Raw genomic sequence first — 16668 nt, forward strand, 5'->3', positions numbered from 1 at the left:
ATCATTCCTTTCCCTATCCCACTTCCATCCTCGTGCATGGCAACAGGACTAGAAAATCTGTTTTCATTTTAGCTATCAATTTAGCAGTAAATCGAATTAAATGCCAAAATGTTTGAAAACCGAGTTGTATTTCATTCCAGCTGAATCACTGATTTGAGTGGGGGGAGGATGTCTTAAATGCTCAGCATTTTTTGATTAAAACACCCCAATAGTCTCTCTTTTAAAATGAAACATGCTTGGAAGAGACTTACTGTTGTTAAGTATTAATCAAATCTTTACCCAGTTACGACTGAAAGGATTGTGTTCGGTAGACATGTCAGAGAGTGGATAATGGAGGTTGCATGGATAGTGCCATTCTATAGGCTAGTCACTAGGTGGCACTAGACTTAGTTTTAGCTAGGTGGAGTCTTACTGTTCCTGCTCTTGTTGGGGAGAGATAATAAAGTTATTGTCAAGTTTCCTTACTGATGTGTCCTCAAAGTCTTCTGTGACAGAGATGGGAATTAGAAGGGAGATTAGTTTTGAAATTAGTTTAGCCTAGGGCATTGGCACTCGTATAGTCATACTGAAACCTCCCTTTCAGTATTGTATACTATTAGTCTTCAACAGGTGGGTTGGTACCTGCTTTTGGTTGATAACCTGCCTTAAGCATTCAGATACATGGTGAAAAAGACATAATATTTGAGTTTAAGGTTAGTCCCAGCTCTGAAAAATGATCACAGAGAAGGAATTGTCCTTGTGGTCTTCTGATTTCTCCTTGATTGTTACTTTTTCATGGTTTAGCATTGTCAATGGCTTGTGTCTACCTTAAATAACTGGGATATAGACAGATTGAATCACACAGGGTATAAAAAAATGGCATTGCCTATCTGTATGAGCGATCAACAGTGAATCCACAATGATATCCACATTGTAATCCAAGCTTCTAAGAAAGGCTTATACTGTATATAATTTTGTGAATTGTGCTAGCTATCAAAACTGCTGAAATCTGATCCTTCTCATCACATTTGGGTCACGTGTTATGATTCTGATAATTCAAAATGCTGATCAAAACACTGTGCTGACAGATGTGCTGAAATCTGCCATTATTTTTCATAGATTTTCCCAGTGTGCATTCTGAACCATAGAGACAAGAGCAAAGGGCAGCCACAAGCAAGAGGGAAGGGTCTGTTCAGAGGTGACTTGGACCTCTCCTGCCTGTTTCCTGCCTGACATTGTGTGGTATAGCAATGTCATTTTTAGAATGGGAGGAATGAAGGAGAAATTTAATTTGGTTCATTTTTAAAGGTGACCTTACCTATTTTGTACTTATCAAAACAATAAGTGAACTGAAATACAGCCATCCTTCAAAATTCACACTTCTCAAAATTTGGCAGTGCAGTTCTCCAGCCACGTCATAATGGGTACAAGAATGCATATACTAGGGTAAGGTGTGCATGTACATGCATAAATGAGTGTAAGTAACACACAAACATATATTGTGGGGAAATTGCTTTGCAATAACATGTATATAGGTAGGCAAAATTGCATGCCAATTTGTGTATATCAGGAGAAATTCACACTACAATGCTGAAGAATTTTCATGATGACTTCTTTTAAAATTGCCTACACAACAGGTTCTTAAACTGCCAAAATGTTTTATTTAGCGCCTTGTGTTTTGGAATTAAGAAACCCTTTCTTTGGGAAAAACTTGCACTTCTTAGCATCAACTTGCTGAGGGTATTAACCCTTTACCTCTGCTGTGGTCCCAGTCTTGATTGGGAAGGTGAGAGTTTGCATAAGGAAAATAAGTTCCTATATAAATGAACAGGAATTTCCCCTCAATGCGAATTGCAGGTGCAAGCCTCACAATCTGGATTGGGCCCTCAGTGGAAAGTTAAGGATATGCCCCACACCGATAGTCCAGTCTGAACTGGGCTTCCTTCATTGGCAATTTGTGCATGCACAGATACAACTCTGCAGATTCAGACACAGCTACATAGCTAATGTAATGTGTAATACAGCCCTAAGGGAAGGGTAAGACGTACTACATGCAAGTGCCAAAAAGCACATATATCCTTTTGCATTAAAAGGGGAGGGTATCTTTGGCCCATCTCGTTAATGTCGTTATCAGTATTATAAGAGCTATTTTTCACCATGAACACTTCCCTTGTTCTGTTTGAATGGCAATGATGCCCACCTGAGAATTCTGACTGAAAAAAGCCCTGATTATAAAGTATAAAAAGGTACCAAGAGCCAGTGCTCTTAGAATACGGTCTGAATTTTGCCGTTCAGATTAGAATCCTACTGAGAATCTTGCTCTCGCTGCCCCGGCCTTTTGAAATAATGCCCTTGGATGATGAACAGCTGACACTGCTGCTTATGTCAGTGCTTGGACTGAGGTTGTGTTACTGTGCTGAGAAAACATCGCCTCCCCAGACCAGTGCTGGGACATTTATATGTGAACATAGGAAGCTGCCTCATACTGAGTCAGATCATGGCTCCGTCTCCCTCAGTGCTGCTACACTGATCGGCAGCAGTGGCCCAGGGTCTCCCACAGCCCTGCCTGGGGATTCTGAGTTTTGATCCTGCAACCTTCTGCATGCAAAGCGGATGCTCTGGCCCTGAGCTGTGGCCCTTCCCCCTGTGCTGGGAGCTGGTAGGATTTGGCCACTGCTTTTACCTCTGCAATCTTGAAAACGGGACTGTGTGAGAACCTGAAACGTAAAAAACAAAGCCCACTACATGTTCCCTTTGTTTATAAACCAGTGCACATTTTTTATATACGGGCAGGATTAAGAATCCTTCCCTGATAATACAATGGCTGTCTCTCAATCTGCCCAGTTTTTCCAATGTCTCTAGGGCACAGAGGTCGGGCTGAAAAATCTTTCCGTGACATGATGGCATTACCAGTCTCTCTCCCCCACCATTTCCTAGTGGGAGGAGCGCACTCCTACACAGCACATTTCCTCTGTGTTGTGGTCCTCACGAGGCAGAGAGCTGCACTTCTAAATGGTTTCTTGTGTAAGCTCTTTCATGCTTCTCGCCTTGGAGCCTTCTTTTAGATTCTGAGCCAAGAGGTCAGGAAATGCTCGGCGCTCCGGCTTCTCTTTCTGTATATGTTTCTATGTGGTTCTCCACAGATCCATGGAACACATTCCCGTCTCTCTCTCCCTCTCCCTCTTTCTTTTTCTCCCTTCCTCACACTAATTTTTTGGCTCGGAATATTCCCGACTTTCATTGTTTGCATGTGGAAAAATGAAAACTTGATAAACGGGAAGATCTTTCTCTTCACATTTTTAGTCCTTTTTCCAAAGTATCCCCACTCTGCGCACTGTCTCTCAATCCAACACTTTAAAAAGGAAAACTGAGGGGGGGAAAGCTTCTTCCTGGGTTTACACATATTCTTTGAAAAATTATTCTGCTGATGGAATCGGCAAGCTTTCATGACTTTTAGGTTTGGCCAAGCTGTTAATGCATTTATTGCTTTTGGCATCAGGTGACTAGAATGGTTAGTTGCTTTGAATTCCCTCCCTCCCCATCACTTTCTCTTTCTCCCACTCTCTTTAAAAGATCACTGTTTTTCCTCCCCTTTGCAATTCCCTTTCCTTGCTAATAGCACAGAGTGACAGCCACTGATTAGAGAAGCTTCAGGAAAGGCCACTAAGAACCTGGCAGTCACAGGCATCACATCAAAACTAAGACAGACGCACACTCTCAAGATCCTTTCTCTGGGTGGCGGGCTGTTACCCCTCCCCGCGCTTTCCGGATGAAATTCACCTTTCTTTTCTCCCTCCCTGACCTTGAGATTTCAGTAAAAGGCTTGAGAAATAATTTTCCCACCTTAACATCGCGGTTCAGCTTCTCCCCTACCCACCCCAGTTCAGCTGCAGCTTATTTGATAAGAATCAATAAAATACTGTAGTTCTACAAAAGGGTGTACATCAGGCACAGACACTGTAGAAGTGGTCTTTGGCATAGTCCTCACTGAGGCCATAAATTGGTGCCTGGGCTGTACCACTTTGGACCGCAGCTGGGTTTGGTTCATTGGATTGACACTATGAAAACAAAACAAAAAACACACCCCTCCACATAGAAAATTAGTGTGGCACATACAATGTTATAAAAAGCCTTCTCCCTGAAATCTGGTTTTCTGTGTTGAGGGATTTTGAGAAGCACTCAATCATTAGAGACTCCAACTGCAACCGTACAACCCAGAACACAAGTTAACTGCCTCTGTGAGAACTAGGCCTCTGAAGGCACAGAGAGACTTGGGTGTTGGGTTATATTCACACCATATGTTTAAAGTACTCCTACATACCCTCCAAGTGTACTGATTTTCCTGGGACGGTCCCGGAATTAGGAAAGCCATCCTGGCTTCTGATTAGAAAAGGGGTCAGTAAACTTTTTCAGCAGGGGGCTGGTCCACTGTCCCTCAGACCTTGTGGGGAGCCAGACTATATTTTTTGGGCGGGAAATGAACAAATTCCTACGCCCCACAAATAACCCAGAGATGCATTTTAAATAAAAGGACACATTCTACTCATGTAAAAACACACTGATTCCCGGACTGTCTGTGAGCCGGATTTAGAAGGCGATTGGGCCAGATCCTGCCCCTGGGTCTTAGTTTGCATACCCATGGATTAGAACGTCCATTCCCCCCCCCCACCAGAGCTGCGGCCGCCACACTCAGGGAGGAGAATGAGCCAGTACTTGTTCCAAGTGACAACGGTGGCAGCTGCAGGTGGTATGAGAGAGCATCCTGTTGCCTCCCCATGATCACCACTGCCAGCCTCCTCCAGCGGATGCTGGAGAGCAGGTGAGGAGGAGAAGATGCTGCCACCGCCCAAACCCAGCCCTGCATGATGTGCCGTCTCTGAGGGGCAGGCAGAGGGCAGGGCTGCCCTGGGCGGGAAGACAGGGGGAGCGGAGCGCAAGGAGTCTGGATTTTTTTAAAAAATATGTTTTGTTCATCCTTGTCTAATCTTTTCCCTTTCCAAAATTTATTATTGGCGTGTTTTTCTTTTTGTAAATCTACCAAAACAAAATAAAATTGGGATTAAGCATGTGCTGTGACCCAATGGTGAAGCGGTGATGGCACTTGCCCTTCTGACAGGAAATGCTGTGCTGGGGGGCACAAAAAAATGTAGGGGGGGGTCAAAGAAGGTTGGGGTGAGTGAGAAATGTCCCTATTTTCACCTGAGGAACATTGCTGCTTTAACAGTCAGGGCTCCTCCCTGCAAAGAATCCTGGGAACTGTGTTTTGTTATGGGTGCTGGGAATTGTAGCTCTGTGAGAGATAAACTACAGTTCCCAGGATTTTGTGGGGGAAGTATAAATGTGCTATGAACGTATGTTGTGGGTGTGACCTTAGAAATTAATGTGAAATTCAAAGCAAGTTCCAGTCCCAAGGTTCTTCCTAACTTTGAAGTTAAACTACGTACCCTAGAATCAAAATGAAACCCTTCTCCTTTGCTTCCCTGTATCTTCCACTGAGGTCTTGTTGCAAGGAACACCTTTCAAACTGTGTGTTTGTATCTCCCCTCCCTGTTCCTCCTCAGATGCAAAATCTGTGTTTGGATTTTAGCCACCTGGTTATGCTTAGTTCCTTATTTAAAAATAGTTCTCCAAAATAGATTCAGACATTACACTGTTAAAAACAATTTTCGCTCTAGGTATTGAATGTCATACTGGGTTTGTAGTAATAACTGATAGATATCTTGAATAATCTTCAGTTTGGACTGCGACTACAAAGCTCTGTCAATCATTGGGTTTAACCTTAAACACAGATGATTTGAATTCACATTAGCAGCATGAGGAAGCCAAGAAAATGGAAGGGTGCTGTTTGCAGAAAAGATGATAGGGTTACCTCTGCTGCTAGCTTTTCCTGCTACTTGCCTGAGATACTAAATCAAGGTGAAGTTTATGGAAAAAAACCCAAGAAGTGGGGGGAGATTCTAATGCCTCATTCCTGCTGGGATTTTCCTATTATAAATCTGCTGTCAGAAATGAGTGTTTCGCTTGTGGCTTAATTTTATGCAGGCCCAAACACCTTGGCTCAACACGTTCTGCCAGAGACAGTCTTGACTGTCTTAATGCGACGGGGTCCTCATTAGCTGCGACACGGGAAGAAGGAAACGGTACACACACTCTTTTGTCGCTGCCCATTGCTTCACGAGCAGCCCAATGCAAACTGAAGGAGGACGTAAATTTGCAAGGTGGCATGCGCGCAGCAGTGAACATTGAAAGAGCATGAATTAGCCAACTCAGAGCAATTTCATCCCCCCCACCCCCATTTTGAGCTGAAAGTTCTCAATGGCTCAGCACTAACGTTTACTGAAACTAAAGCATCTTGCTGAAACCATTCAAAGGACAGTGTACCTATTGATTTCTCTCTCTCTCTAAGGCTACTCCGTTACACACAAGTCTCAAACAGAAGCTGTGCTCGTATTTCCTAGAGTTATAGAGACACTCTATATTCATGGGCTGAATTGGACAGCCTCCTTTTGCACTGTGCTTCTTGCTTTGTTGTGTGACTTTGAGATCACCATTCTTTCTCTATGAGTCAGTTCCAAGAGAAATGCTTCCAGACTCCAGTGCTAAATGCTAGCGGGCAGGAACACATTCATGTACTACAAAGCAGTCATACAAGCTCAGGGCCCGTCGGATGCTTAGTCTAAACTGTGAGGTGCAAGAGAGCTTGAAGCCATGCCCTCTGCCCTGGAAGCTTCTACCCTTTGACTCAGATGACTGTGAGAGCTCTGGGAAGGGCACTACACACATGCCCAAAAGCATCCCCATCAGCATTCCCGGGTCTAAAAGTCTGCTGCCCTAAGAAGCATCAGTTTGCACAACTGATTCTTTAAGTGGGGAAAAGCTTCAGTCGCCAAGCTGTGTGTCCCAAGTTGTCTGGAAAAGCAAGGGCGAACACAACTCAGTGCAGATAGGGATCAAAGCAGAGATCTCCTGATAAATAAATAGCCAGGTTTCCTATATTCTCTATTTGTATTGTCCCCTGTGTTGATTGTGTGACGACAGCTACAATGACTAATGAACGAATGGCATGGTGACTGGTGGTGTTGGAAACATGACAAAATATTGTATGATCCTGAAGCTGATGAGTTTTGGCACCTCTTACTTTGGGTTTAAAACTAGTGCCGTTGAAAACCATCCAGCTGGCTCTGGGAAGCATTTGGCCTGACAACAGTCCTCCATCTTTGTGTTCCGCCAATTGGCATGTACTGATTGGCATTGCAACGAAAGGCACGTGGGCACTGAGCTGATTGGCCGTCAAATACATCTGGTAAGAGTTTGAGAAAATGCTACATCTTGGAGTACAAGGTCTGAGGTCAAGAGCACAATGATGTGAGAATTCTCAGGTTTGTGTAAGTTCAGGCACGCAGGGCTGTCGTTCAGTGGTAGCACATCTGCTTTGCATACAGAAGGTCCCAGATTCAATCCCTGGCATCTCCAGGTAGGGCTGGGACTGAGACTGTCTCGCCTGAAATCACGGAGAGCTGCTGCCAGTCAGTACTGTATAGACAATTCTGAACTAGATGGACAAATATTCTGGATCCCTTGTTCCTATAAGCATGTGGGGGCGATTAGCGCAAGACTGGAGACTCTGCAGCGCTTGGTCCTGATGTGGTTTCACGGCAACACATATTCAGCATTATTGAAATGGCATGTTGCTCATCCCTAGTGCCTCACCAATACCCAAGTCTCAGTAAGGAATGTGAAGTGCATAACCTTGAGGTTTTATTACAATCAAGTGACATAAATAATGTGAAATAATATGAATAATAAATAACCATGGACCCCTAATGAAGGGACAGGATGCTGACAACCTTCTGATGCACTGATATGCATAGCTGCAGCCCCATTAAAAAGAACTTTCTAGGCTGGTGACTCCTGAGCAGGTGGAAGTATAGGAGGGCTTCCTGTTTCTGGAAAGCTTCCTGTTTCTTTGGTCAAGCAATCAGGTTTATCTGAGTTTCTTTATAAAGACAATCTGTGCCTGATCAGCTTTCATAGGTTTATTTGCATTTTCAGCTCAGGGATTTAATGAACACTTTAAAAACATTTCTAGAAGAAAGGTATATGGCTGGTCTAGACTGGCGATAGCCAAAGGATGCTGAACGCAGAGACTCTTGCTGCAACCAAGCAAAATTCACTTGGGTCAAGGAAAATTCGTTTCTGGGATTAGACAGATTCCTTCCATAACAAATACAGACTGCCCTCCATGTTTAATTAGTAGGAAAATAATTATATTGCAGCATTATCCCAAACGGAATAGTTGGACCAGTACAACAACTTGTAGCCAGGGAGGCCGTGAAGATGGCTTTGCCAGCCCCAGGGCATCATGAGATGCCAGAAGAAAAAATCATAAACAAAACGTTCAGAGGCATTTCCCTTTGCCATTTGGCTGCGATACTCCATCATTTGTCACAAAATGGAAAAATAAGACCTGACTTTCTAGGGCAGTGGCTGAGTGCAATGAAAACAACGCTGACTTGCAAACACAAAATCAGCGCTCAGTGGTGAAGCTAAAAAACCAAGAGATGGAAATGAGAAATACTACACCAGGAGGCCTGAGAATCCACAAGCCAGAAATAGCACATACGGTAACCTTTAGAGAGTAATGTTTAGAAAATTTAACTTTGTGAGAGACTTAACAAGGCAACGCATGGCAAATGTTTCAGTAAACTGTTTGCAAATAGACTGGCTTGTTTTGCATTCTGCATCCAGAGATCCCAAATATTGCATTGGGGAAACAAATTCTGCACTCAGAGGAAATTGTGGAAATTTATGAACTATATGTAAACATGGTTTGGGGGTTTGTTTGTTTTGTTTTTGCATAAATATGTTCCACCTTGCAACTTCATTCTGAAGTACTTGGTGTGTTTTTTACAGGCTTTGGGGTGGTGCCAGATAGGGTTGGGGAAGAAAGTGGTTTCAGTTCACATTGAAAGGCAAACTTACCTTATTTGCACTTTCCAAAATAATATGTGAAACGAAACACAGCCACCCTTCAAAATGTGCACTTCTTTGAATTTCACAGTGTATTTCTCTAGCCCCGTGATGTGTGCAAAAATGCATATACTAGGGTAAGGTGTGCATAAGAATGAACTATCTCTCTGCTTGAAGCTCTGGATCGCATCGAGACTTAGTTTTACTTAGAATAAATCCATGGAAATCCTTGGAACTTCAGTTAATCATGATAAGTCCCACTGAGTTCAATGGATCTACCCTAATCATGTCTACAACTGCAATCCTACCTCTCCTTACTAGAAGTAAGCCCCACTGAATTCAGTGGGATTTACTACTGAGAAGTCATTATTAGAACTGCACTGTTAGTCTAGATCCAGCCATATATATTCTCAACTGTTTCCTGAATTTCCCACAGAGCACACCTGAGATAGCACTGCTCCAAGAGCATTATGGGAACTGTGGGGTCTGTTTTTTAAATGTCCCATTATATCACTGAGGGTAACATAGAGGGGCATCGTATATGTGCCAGCCTGAATTTTGTGCAGATAAAAATATAATAAATAGGACCGTGTCTCAGGTCAAGCAAGATCATGATGGTCTTTAGAATGGGTGTGTTGGCCACCAGATGGGTTTAACTTGGGGCCCAAATTGAGATTCCAGACTGCACCAAGCTGGAGGCTTCTATGAGGCCTGTATTTATCTTGAAGATGGAGACCCAGTGACGTGTACTGGTTAGGCTGTTAAATCAGGACCTGGGAGACCAGGGTTCAAATTCCCATTCAGCCATGAAGCTCAGCAGGTAGCCTTAAGCCAGTCACACTCTCCTGGCATAACCTAATTCACAGGATTGTTGTGAGGATAAAATGGGGAGGGGGGGAAGAACTGAATATGCCACTTTGAGCTTTATGGAGGAAACGTTGGATATAATTGCAATAATGAATAAATGAAAACCTCCAAAAGACACTTGCTTTTGTGGAAGCTAAAGAGCACCCATTTTCTCCCTTCCCACTTCTAGCCTTTGCAAAAGCCACTCTCTGCTAACTTTCCACAGCTTCTTGGTCTTGGAGCATGTAGCCAACTCTACTTTTGCCCTCCTAACCCGCCAAACACAGCCCTAATTCACAGCGCAAGATCCATAGTTTGTTTCGATTTACTAACATACCATTGTTTTAAAGGTGTGTTATTAATAAGGGAGGGGGATCATTTGTAATTATACCGATTGAAACATGGTGCTGTCAGTCTAATTCAGCATGGCTCTTGATACATAAAACCATACACAGGAGTTATGATCTCTTAACTAGCCTCAGAGGTGCAAATCCAAGGAGGTGTAAATCTCGAACTCCAGGGAGCAACAGATGCCATAGCTGTTGAGCTGGTAGTGCATATATCAGCAATGAGGGGGGTCTGCTTTACATAAATCTTAGACGAATATTTAGCCGCTTAGTAAACTGGTTGAACAACGAGAGCGCAACTACATAAAAACTAAAACCACATGTCCCAATGAAAATACTTTTTTTATTTTTAACAGTGGGGTTGGGGAGGGGGAAATAAGTGTAGCTCATGGTGTGCATACCACCAGAAGAAGCATGAAAACTGTTTTCAAGGAATTTATAAGAGGGATGTAATTTTGATAATTAATGTTCTTTCCCCTTTATGTTCTCATTTTTCTCCTGTAGTGTAACTGAATTGGAAGAGGGCATTTTAGTGCTGAAGCGATACTTATCTCAAATGTTAGGCTGGTGGGGACACAGTTAAAATTCAGATATAGTAAGTGGATTAAGGCAGCCCTACATTTTATGCCTTATGGGAAGCCATTGGTGTCATTCTGTTGTTGAAACAGGAAGCTGAACGTCAGACACATGTAACTGGGAACCTATGCAATTTCTGTGAAGGAACTTGGTTGATTGGTAGCTTGCTTACATGTGCATGCTACATCCATGTCTTTTGTTCACACTTTATATGGTAGTAAGAGCAGCTGGTATGGTGAGTTGGTGCTGTGGAGCCCCCCTCCTGACACTGGAATCACTGCCACTTACCTGGATGGGGCTGGCAGGAGCACTGGGTTGACTTGACTGGTGTGCTTGTGCAGCCCTGACCTTGCCCCATCCAGGTAAGGACCCATATTCGCCACTTCCATATGATAATAAAGTGTCATTATAACACCCATGATCAGCACCAAGCCTAATTTGGCCAAGTTTGCATGTAATATGAAAACAAACCATGGCTTAGGACAAAGGAGCAATCGTGGGTTTCTGGAACAAAGAGCTTAGAAGGCCCATTGTTTGTTTTTATTTTATTAAAGATTTTCTTGATTTACAAAAGTGTGTGCAATGTCTCTCTCTCATATTCCACCTCCCATGTAACAATTTAACAAATCAGTTTCATTTGTTGAGACATTAGGAAGAAAAGGGGAAAGAGGTGGAGGAGGGAAGATGGTGGGGGGTGGGGTCGGGTAGCGATGTTTCTATTTTGCTTACTATATGTAGGGTTTGGTGTCAGCGTTGCTTGTGCAGGTTCTCTTCTGTTCACTTGTGTTCCTTTGGTGGTGAGAGAGGTTGGGGTTGGCCTAGGGTGCGGTTGTTCATTTGTGGTCGGCTGTGGTGGTCTTTGTTTTCATGTGTGAGTGTGAGTGGGGTGGGTGGGTGTTTTGGACCAGGTTAGCCATATTGATTTGTATGCTGTTGGTGGATTTTTGTCGTTGTCTTGTTGGGCTGTGTGTGTGGTAAAGGGGAGCCATACCGGGGTGAAGACGTCTTCTTCTATTTGTCCCTGTGTCAGTTTCAGTTTATTGGTTACTTTTTCTAGTAAGGCTGTTTCCCATACTATTTGGTACCATTGGTCCATGCTTACTCCTGACAGGCCCATTGTTTGTTGACTCGTCTGAGTTCTATGAAATGTGTGTGGAATAATAGGAGCAGTTATAGGGTTACAGAATCACAGAATCGTAGATTTGTGGAGTTGGAAGGGATCCCGAGGGTCATCTAACCCAGCCCTCTGCAATGCAGGAATCTAAAGTATCCATGGCAGATGACCATCTAGAAATCTTTGTGGGTATCTCCCAACATAGTGCAATAGATCGCACTGGAATAAGCTGCAACTTCTAAAGCTTGGTTGCAATTTAGAAAGCAGTATAGGAAGTTGGTTTCTTCTTTTAGAGATGAAAACCTGGTTATAAATCCATCCCTTTGAAGTGAAAGGCAGACAGGTCTCTTAGAAGAATCTCTAGCATGTAGTTTAAATAGGAGCATTGTTCTGGCCACCAGGGACCCTCCCCATTTTGAACAGAAACATATTAAGGATTACTTAAAGCCAACTGATGGATAGTATATGCAGATATGGGAGACTCTTGGTAATGACTCAAAATCAAGTTATAAAAGATGGTCTATTACCAATGCACACAAATATGCTTCACTTATGAGATCCAATCCCCATGGAAAATCACAGCAGGGAGAGAAATGGTTTACGTGCCATGAAAAATATATGCATTTCAGACCTTCAACAAATTAGAACAATGGTCACAAGTTTGCTAACTTGAAAAAGCCAATCACATTAGATAAATGATTGCCAAGCAAGTAGATGGAAATGACTTTGGAATCCCCCCCCAAACCACCCCCAAACAGATTGTGTACAAACTATACATCAAAATCAACTCAGACTTTCCTCTTGCAAACCTGCTTGGAAATAAGTTCTAATGAACCAGAAGACTTTCTGTCAGATAAAGGAGAGGAAAGTAAAGTAACTTGCACACTGAAAACTTTCACATACTTTTTTTAGGAGGTAATTTAATTATTGTTTCATTTTATGCTAATGTTATGTATCTGATGTTAGCCGCCCTGAGCCCGACTTTGGCCAGGGAGGGCGGGATATAAATAAAATTTATTATTATTATTTAAATTACAGTACCAATATTATTATTAATATTGTTATTAATAGCAATATCTTCATTTTCAGTATGCAAACTACTTTAATCTATTTGACAGGAAGTACAGTATATTATCATACGATGTTGCCACAGCTTGGTAGGCCAACGGATGTGAATATGGTGAGGACAAAGGCCTTCCATGGCCTTCCCTTCCATACACACATGTTCTTGATATGTGTGAAAAGTCAGGCCCGATTCTTGTGTTAACTGGGGTCACATGGTTGAGACCTGCAGCTCAGTGCTAAACTATGTATTCACTGCTTGCGTGAATTTCCTACTTTTATAGCTACTATCCACACTACTGCCATGCATGCATGTGCACTGTGCGAACCAGAGCTCAAGAAGGCGCTGAGTTATATATGAACATCTGATGTTGCTGGCTGTAGAATCAGACTTTTGGTCCATCTGCACCAGTACTCTCTCTACTTAGACAGGCAGAGAATTTTCAAGTTCTCAGTGTCCACCCACCCAGTAGACCAGGCATAGTCAAACTCGGTCCTCCAGATGTTTTGGGACTACAACTCCCATCATCCCTAGCTAACAGGACCAGTGGTCAGGGATGATGGGAATTGTAGTCTCAAAACATCTGGAGGGCCAAGTTTGCCTACGCCTGCAGTAGACTTTCTATTTGTGATTGTTTTGAACTGGGCACGTCAGGGCATTGTTTTGAACCTGGCACCTCCCACACGGAAAGCAATCCTTCTCCCCTCCCGAACTGTGCCCTATGGGTGCTTCTAGCTGGTCAGTTTGATTTCTGTGGCTTTTTCTCATTTTGGGTCCTTTTCATCACCCTCGTGGAGCTGTACATTGACCTGGATGTTCAGGCCCTTTGTAGCTTAAGGCAAACACCATCGCGACACAAATGACAGGAAAAGGAAGACTCCATGAGTGGGGTTTGGGAGAAGGAGAAGCAGGAGTGGAGAGATTTGCATAGGTCAAGAAAGGCCAGTGAAACATCTGTTAGTGGTAGCTGACATGTGTCAATTTTCAGCTCTCATTAAATTCGTATTAATGCTGAACTGTTCTTAAAGCTCCCAAATGCATCTCATGGCTGCCGCGTTCTCCAAATCGAGTGGTGATGACTTTTCAGAACTGTGCCATGCCTGTTTGCTTGCCAGTGGCATCTGACCTGGGGGTCAGGATTCTATTTAACCCTTCCTTGTAGGTCAAAAGACAAATTAATCTGGTGAGAATTGAATTGGAAATGAGGTGTTTAAATAACAGGTGTCCCATTAGTAGGGTAGCTGCCAAGCTGAAACGCGTATGCCTTTTTCTCCCCCTGCCGCTCCGCTTTGCTGGCTGCAAAGATGCCTCTGGGGAGAAAAAGTCAAGCTTAAGTCATCCGAGATGGAAAGTTGCTGCAGGGAACAGAATGGAACAGGTGACTAGCTCAAGAATATCTTGCAGATTTATGGCAGCCAGCGTCTCTCATACTTCTGCTTCAGCATATTTGCAAGCTATTTTTCTGGACTTTGGTGGGCAAATAACCGAACAAATGCAAGGACCACACTTACCTCCAGAAAGCTTAGAAGCACCCAAGAGCTCTCACACAGAATTAATGAACTAACCCAATGCACGTCCACTCCAAATCAGATCATGCATAGTTCACGGGAGTTTACTCCTTAAGTAAGTAGGATTGCGGCCTTAGGGTTATTTTCTTTGAACAGCAGACCACCATGCCGGCACACATCACAAATGGATTTTCTAACTTTGCAGAGCTTCAAAAATAATTTGCTGTGATGTGGCCTGGTGGGCTGTTGTTGGAGCAGTGTGACTCCAGAGACTCAACTGGGCATGAACAGGTAATTGTATAAGACACTCCAGAGTTTTTCATAGGACTCTTTTTCCTTTAGAGTTGGCTCACTCATGAGAATTCCATCATCCTGCCCAAACCATTGCGTTTCTTTGTCTTCCCTGTTGTAGCCCCATTCCCCAGTCCCCAATCCCCAGTGCTGGTTTGCAGCCGTTTTCGAGTTTGCAGTGCAAGTAAACTGATTGTAGTCTCACCTGATTTAGAGGTGTGGTTTTTATAGAGTATGGAAGGGTTCCATTGCTTACATTACTTTCCAATGTGAAGGTGCTGCTGGTAAGCAAGAGGAGGAGAGGGAGGCAGCAGGGAGGTTGGCACAGTTTGGGTGCAGCAGCAGAGCCAATTATATGCTCCTACCACTGCACTTGCAATGCACTGACCTTCCTGCCACTTCCCCTGCTTTCGGTTATTGACACTGACCTCCATGTTAGGAAGCCTGGTAAAACAATGCAACTCCCCCCTGCCAGCCACTGCTGTTACTGAGTAGGGCTAGGTGACAGCACTTTTAATGGTTTCACTAAGCCTGTCCCATCCCCGTTCCTCATAAAATCTATTTAAAAACAAGTTCTGTTTTAATGCATATTTAAAAGTACATCTAACAAACGATTCCATTAAAAACAGCAAGCTTAAAAGATACAATCCGAATCTCAATAGGACAGCCGGCTAATAAAATTTAGCAAAACACCAACAGAAACCCTAGCAACAGCTTATGCAAGAAAAGCTTTCGATTAAAAGCCAAAATAAGTTTTTAAAACGTTCTTAAAAGCACGAACCAAAGGAGGGAGCCATTTCTCTGTTAAAAAGGAATTTCATAGGGTAGGAAACACCACTGAGAAGTCCCTATTCAAGATAAAAAGTAGGAAAAAAAAACAGATAAATGAAATTTGAACAAGTGATACTTGTAGTCAAAGAGTTGTGAATAAAAGCACTATCTACATTTTCTGCAGAGTCAAATAATGCTACACTTTTGCTGTTGCTTTTCCATTTGTCTATTGCACAAAAGTGGCACTGAAGAAAATCTTGGCATATCCTGGAATTCTTATTCCCCCCCCCTCAATTTCTCCTCCTTTCTTTTCTCTTTCTCTTTAGAGGATGAAGATGATGAAGAATTGGTTGAACCAAAAGCACAGAATGACTCTGAGATAGAAACTCAAGAAAAGAAGCAAGACGTGAAGGAAGGTACGTAGATGTGGACATTATTGAAGCATCTACCAAAGACTGCCATGCGCAGTGTGCTAATACATGCCAACAGGTGAAGTGAAAATTACTGCTTTCTAGGATTTGCTTTTAACATTGGTATTGCCTTGCTTGTGACCTCTGCAGACCTTTAGGGCTCTTATGTCTAAGAATAGATGTACAGTCCAGCCCTAAATATTTTTAGTTCAGCTAGACTTCTTTCCTAGTACACATGTTTAGGGTTGCAGCCAAAGAACGGTTAGAGGAACGCAGTCTTGACACATTTGTACTTGGACAGAAGTCAAGAAACCCTTTGCAGAGTAGCGGTTAGTGTCAGATTAGGATGGAGAAGAGTCAGGTTCGAATCCCCTTTCAGCCATGAAGCTCACTGAGTGATCTTAGACCAGTCATTGTCCCTCAGCCAAGCCTTTCTCACAGGGTTCTTCGGAGGCTAAAATGGGGGGGGGGGGAGGGAGAGAGAGTACCATGTAGACTAGCATCAGCTCTTTGGAGTAAAGACAGGATATAGATGTAATCAATATAGACATTGTTTATAGAGAACTGACTCTCAAGGGTTCCCCAGTGGCAGTGACTTAGACATAGGGAGGTCAGCTAAGCAGGGCAGCCCCCCCTGTGTCATCCAGTTGTTTCCCCCCATGTATATGTTGGGGGCTGAATAGCTACAACAGAGAGCCTGCCCTCCTTGAATAGGCTCTCCACGTAATTAAGAACCCTGGAAGATCAAGGTTCTAAATCTTATGGATGCCTATTTGAGGGGGGAGGGGTGAGC

The 16668-nt window shown here is 43.2% G+C and overlaps 1 protein-coding gene across 7 annotated transcripts in view; it reads left to right on the forward strand.

Annotated features, from left to right (window-relative positions):
- DYNC1I1 (dynein cytoplasmic 1 intermediate chain 1) overlaps positions 1–16668 on the forward strand; it is a 201890-nt gene that overhangs the window by 67346 nt on the left and 117876 nt on the right. For all 7 annotated transcript variants that reach the window (XM_081882077.1, XM_081882078.1, XM_081882073.1 and 4 more), the window contains one exon: positions 15792–15881. In XM_081882077.1, coding sequence (XP_081738203.1) covers positions 15792–15881 — 90 coding nt within the window. The remainder of the gene's footprint in view (positions 1–15791; positions 15882–16668) is intronic.

Source organism: Podarcis erhardii, assembly GCF_964252035.2.
Source record: "Podarcis erhardii genome assembly, chromosome: 12".
In the NCBI taxonomy this organism is placed as follows: Eukaryota; Metazoa; Chordata; class Lepidosauria; order Squamata; family Lacertidae; genus Podarcis; species Podarcis erhardii.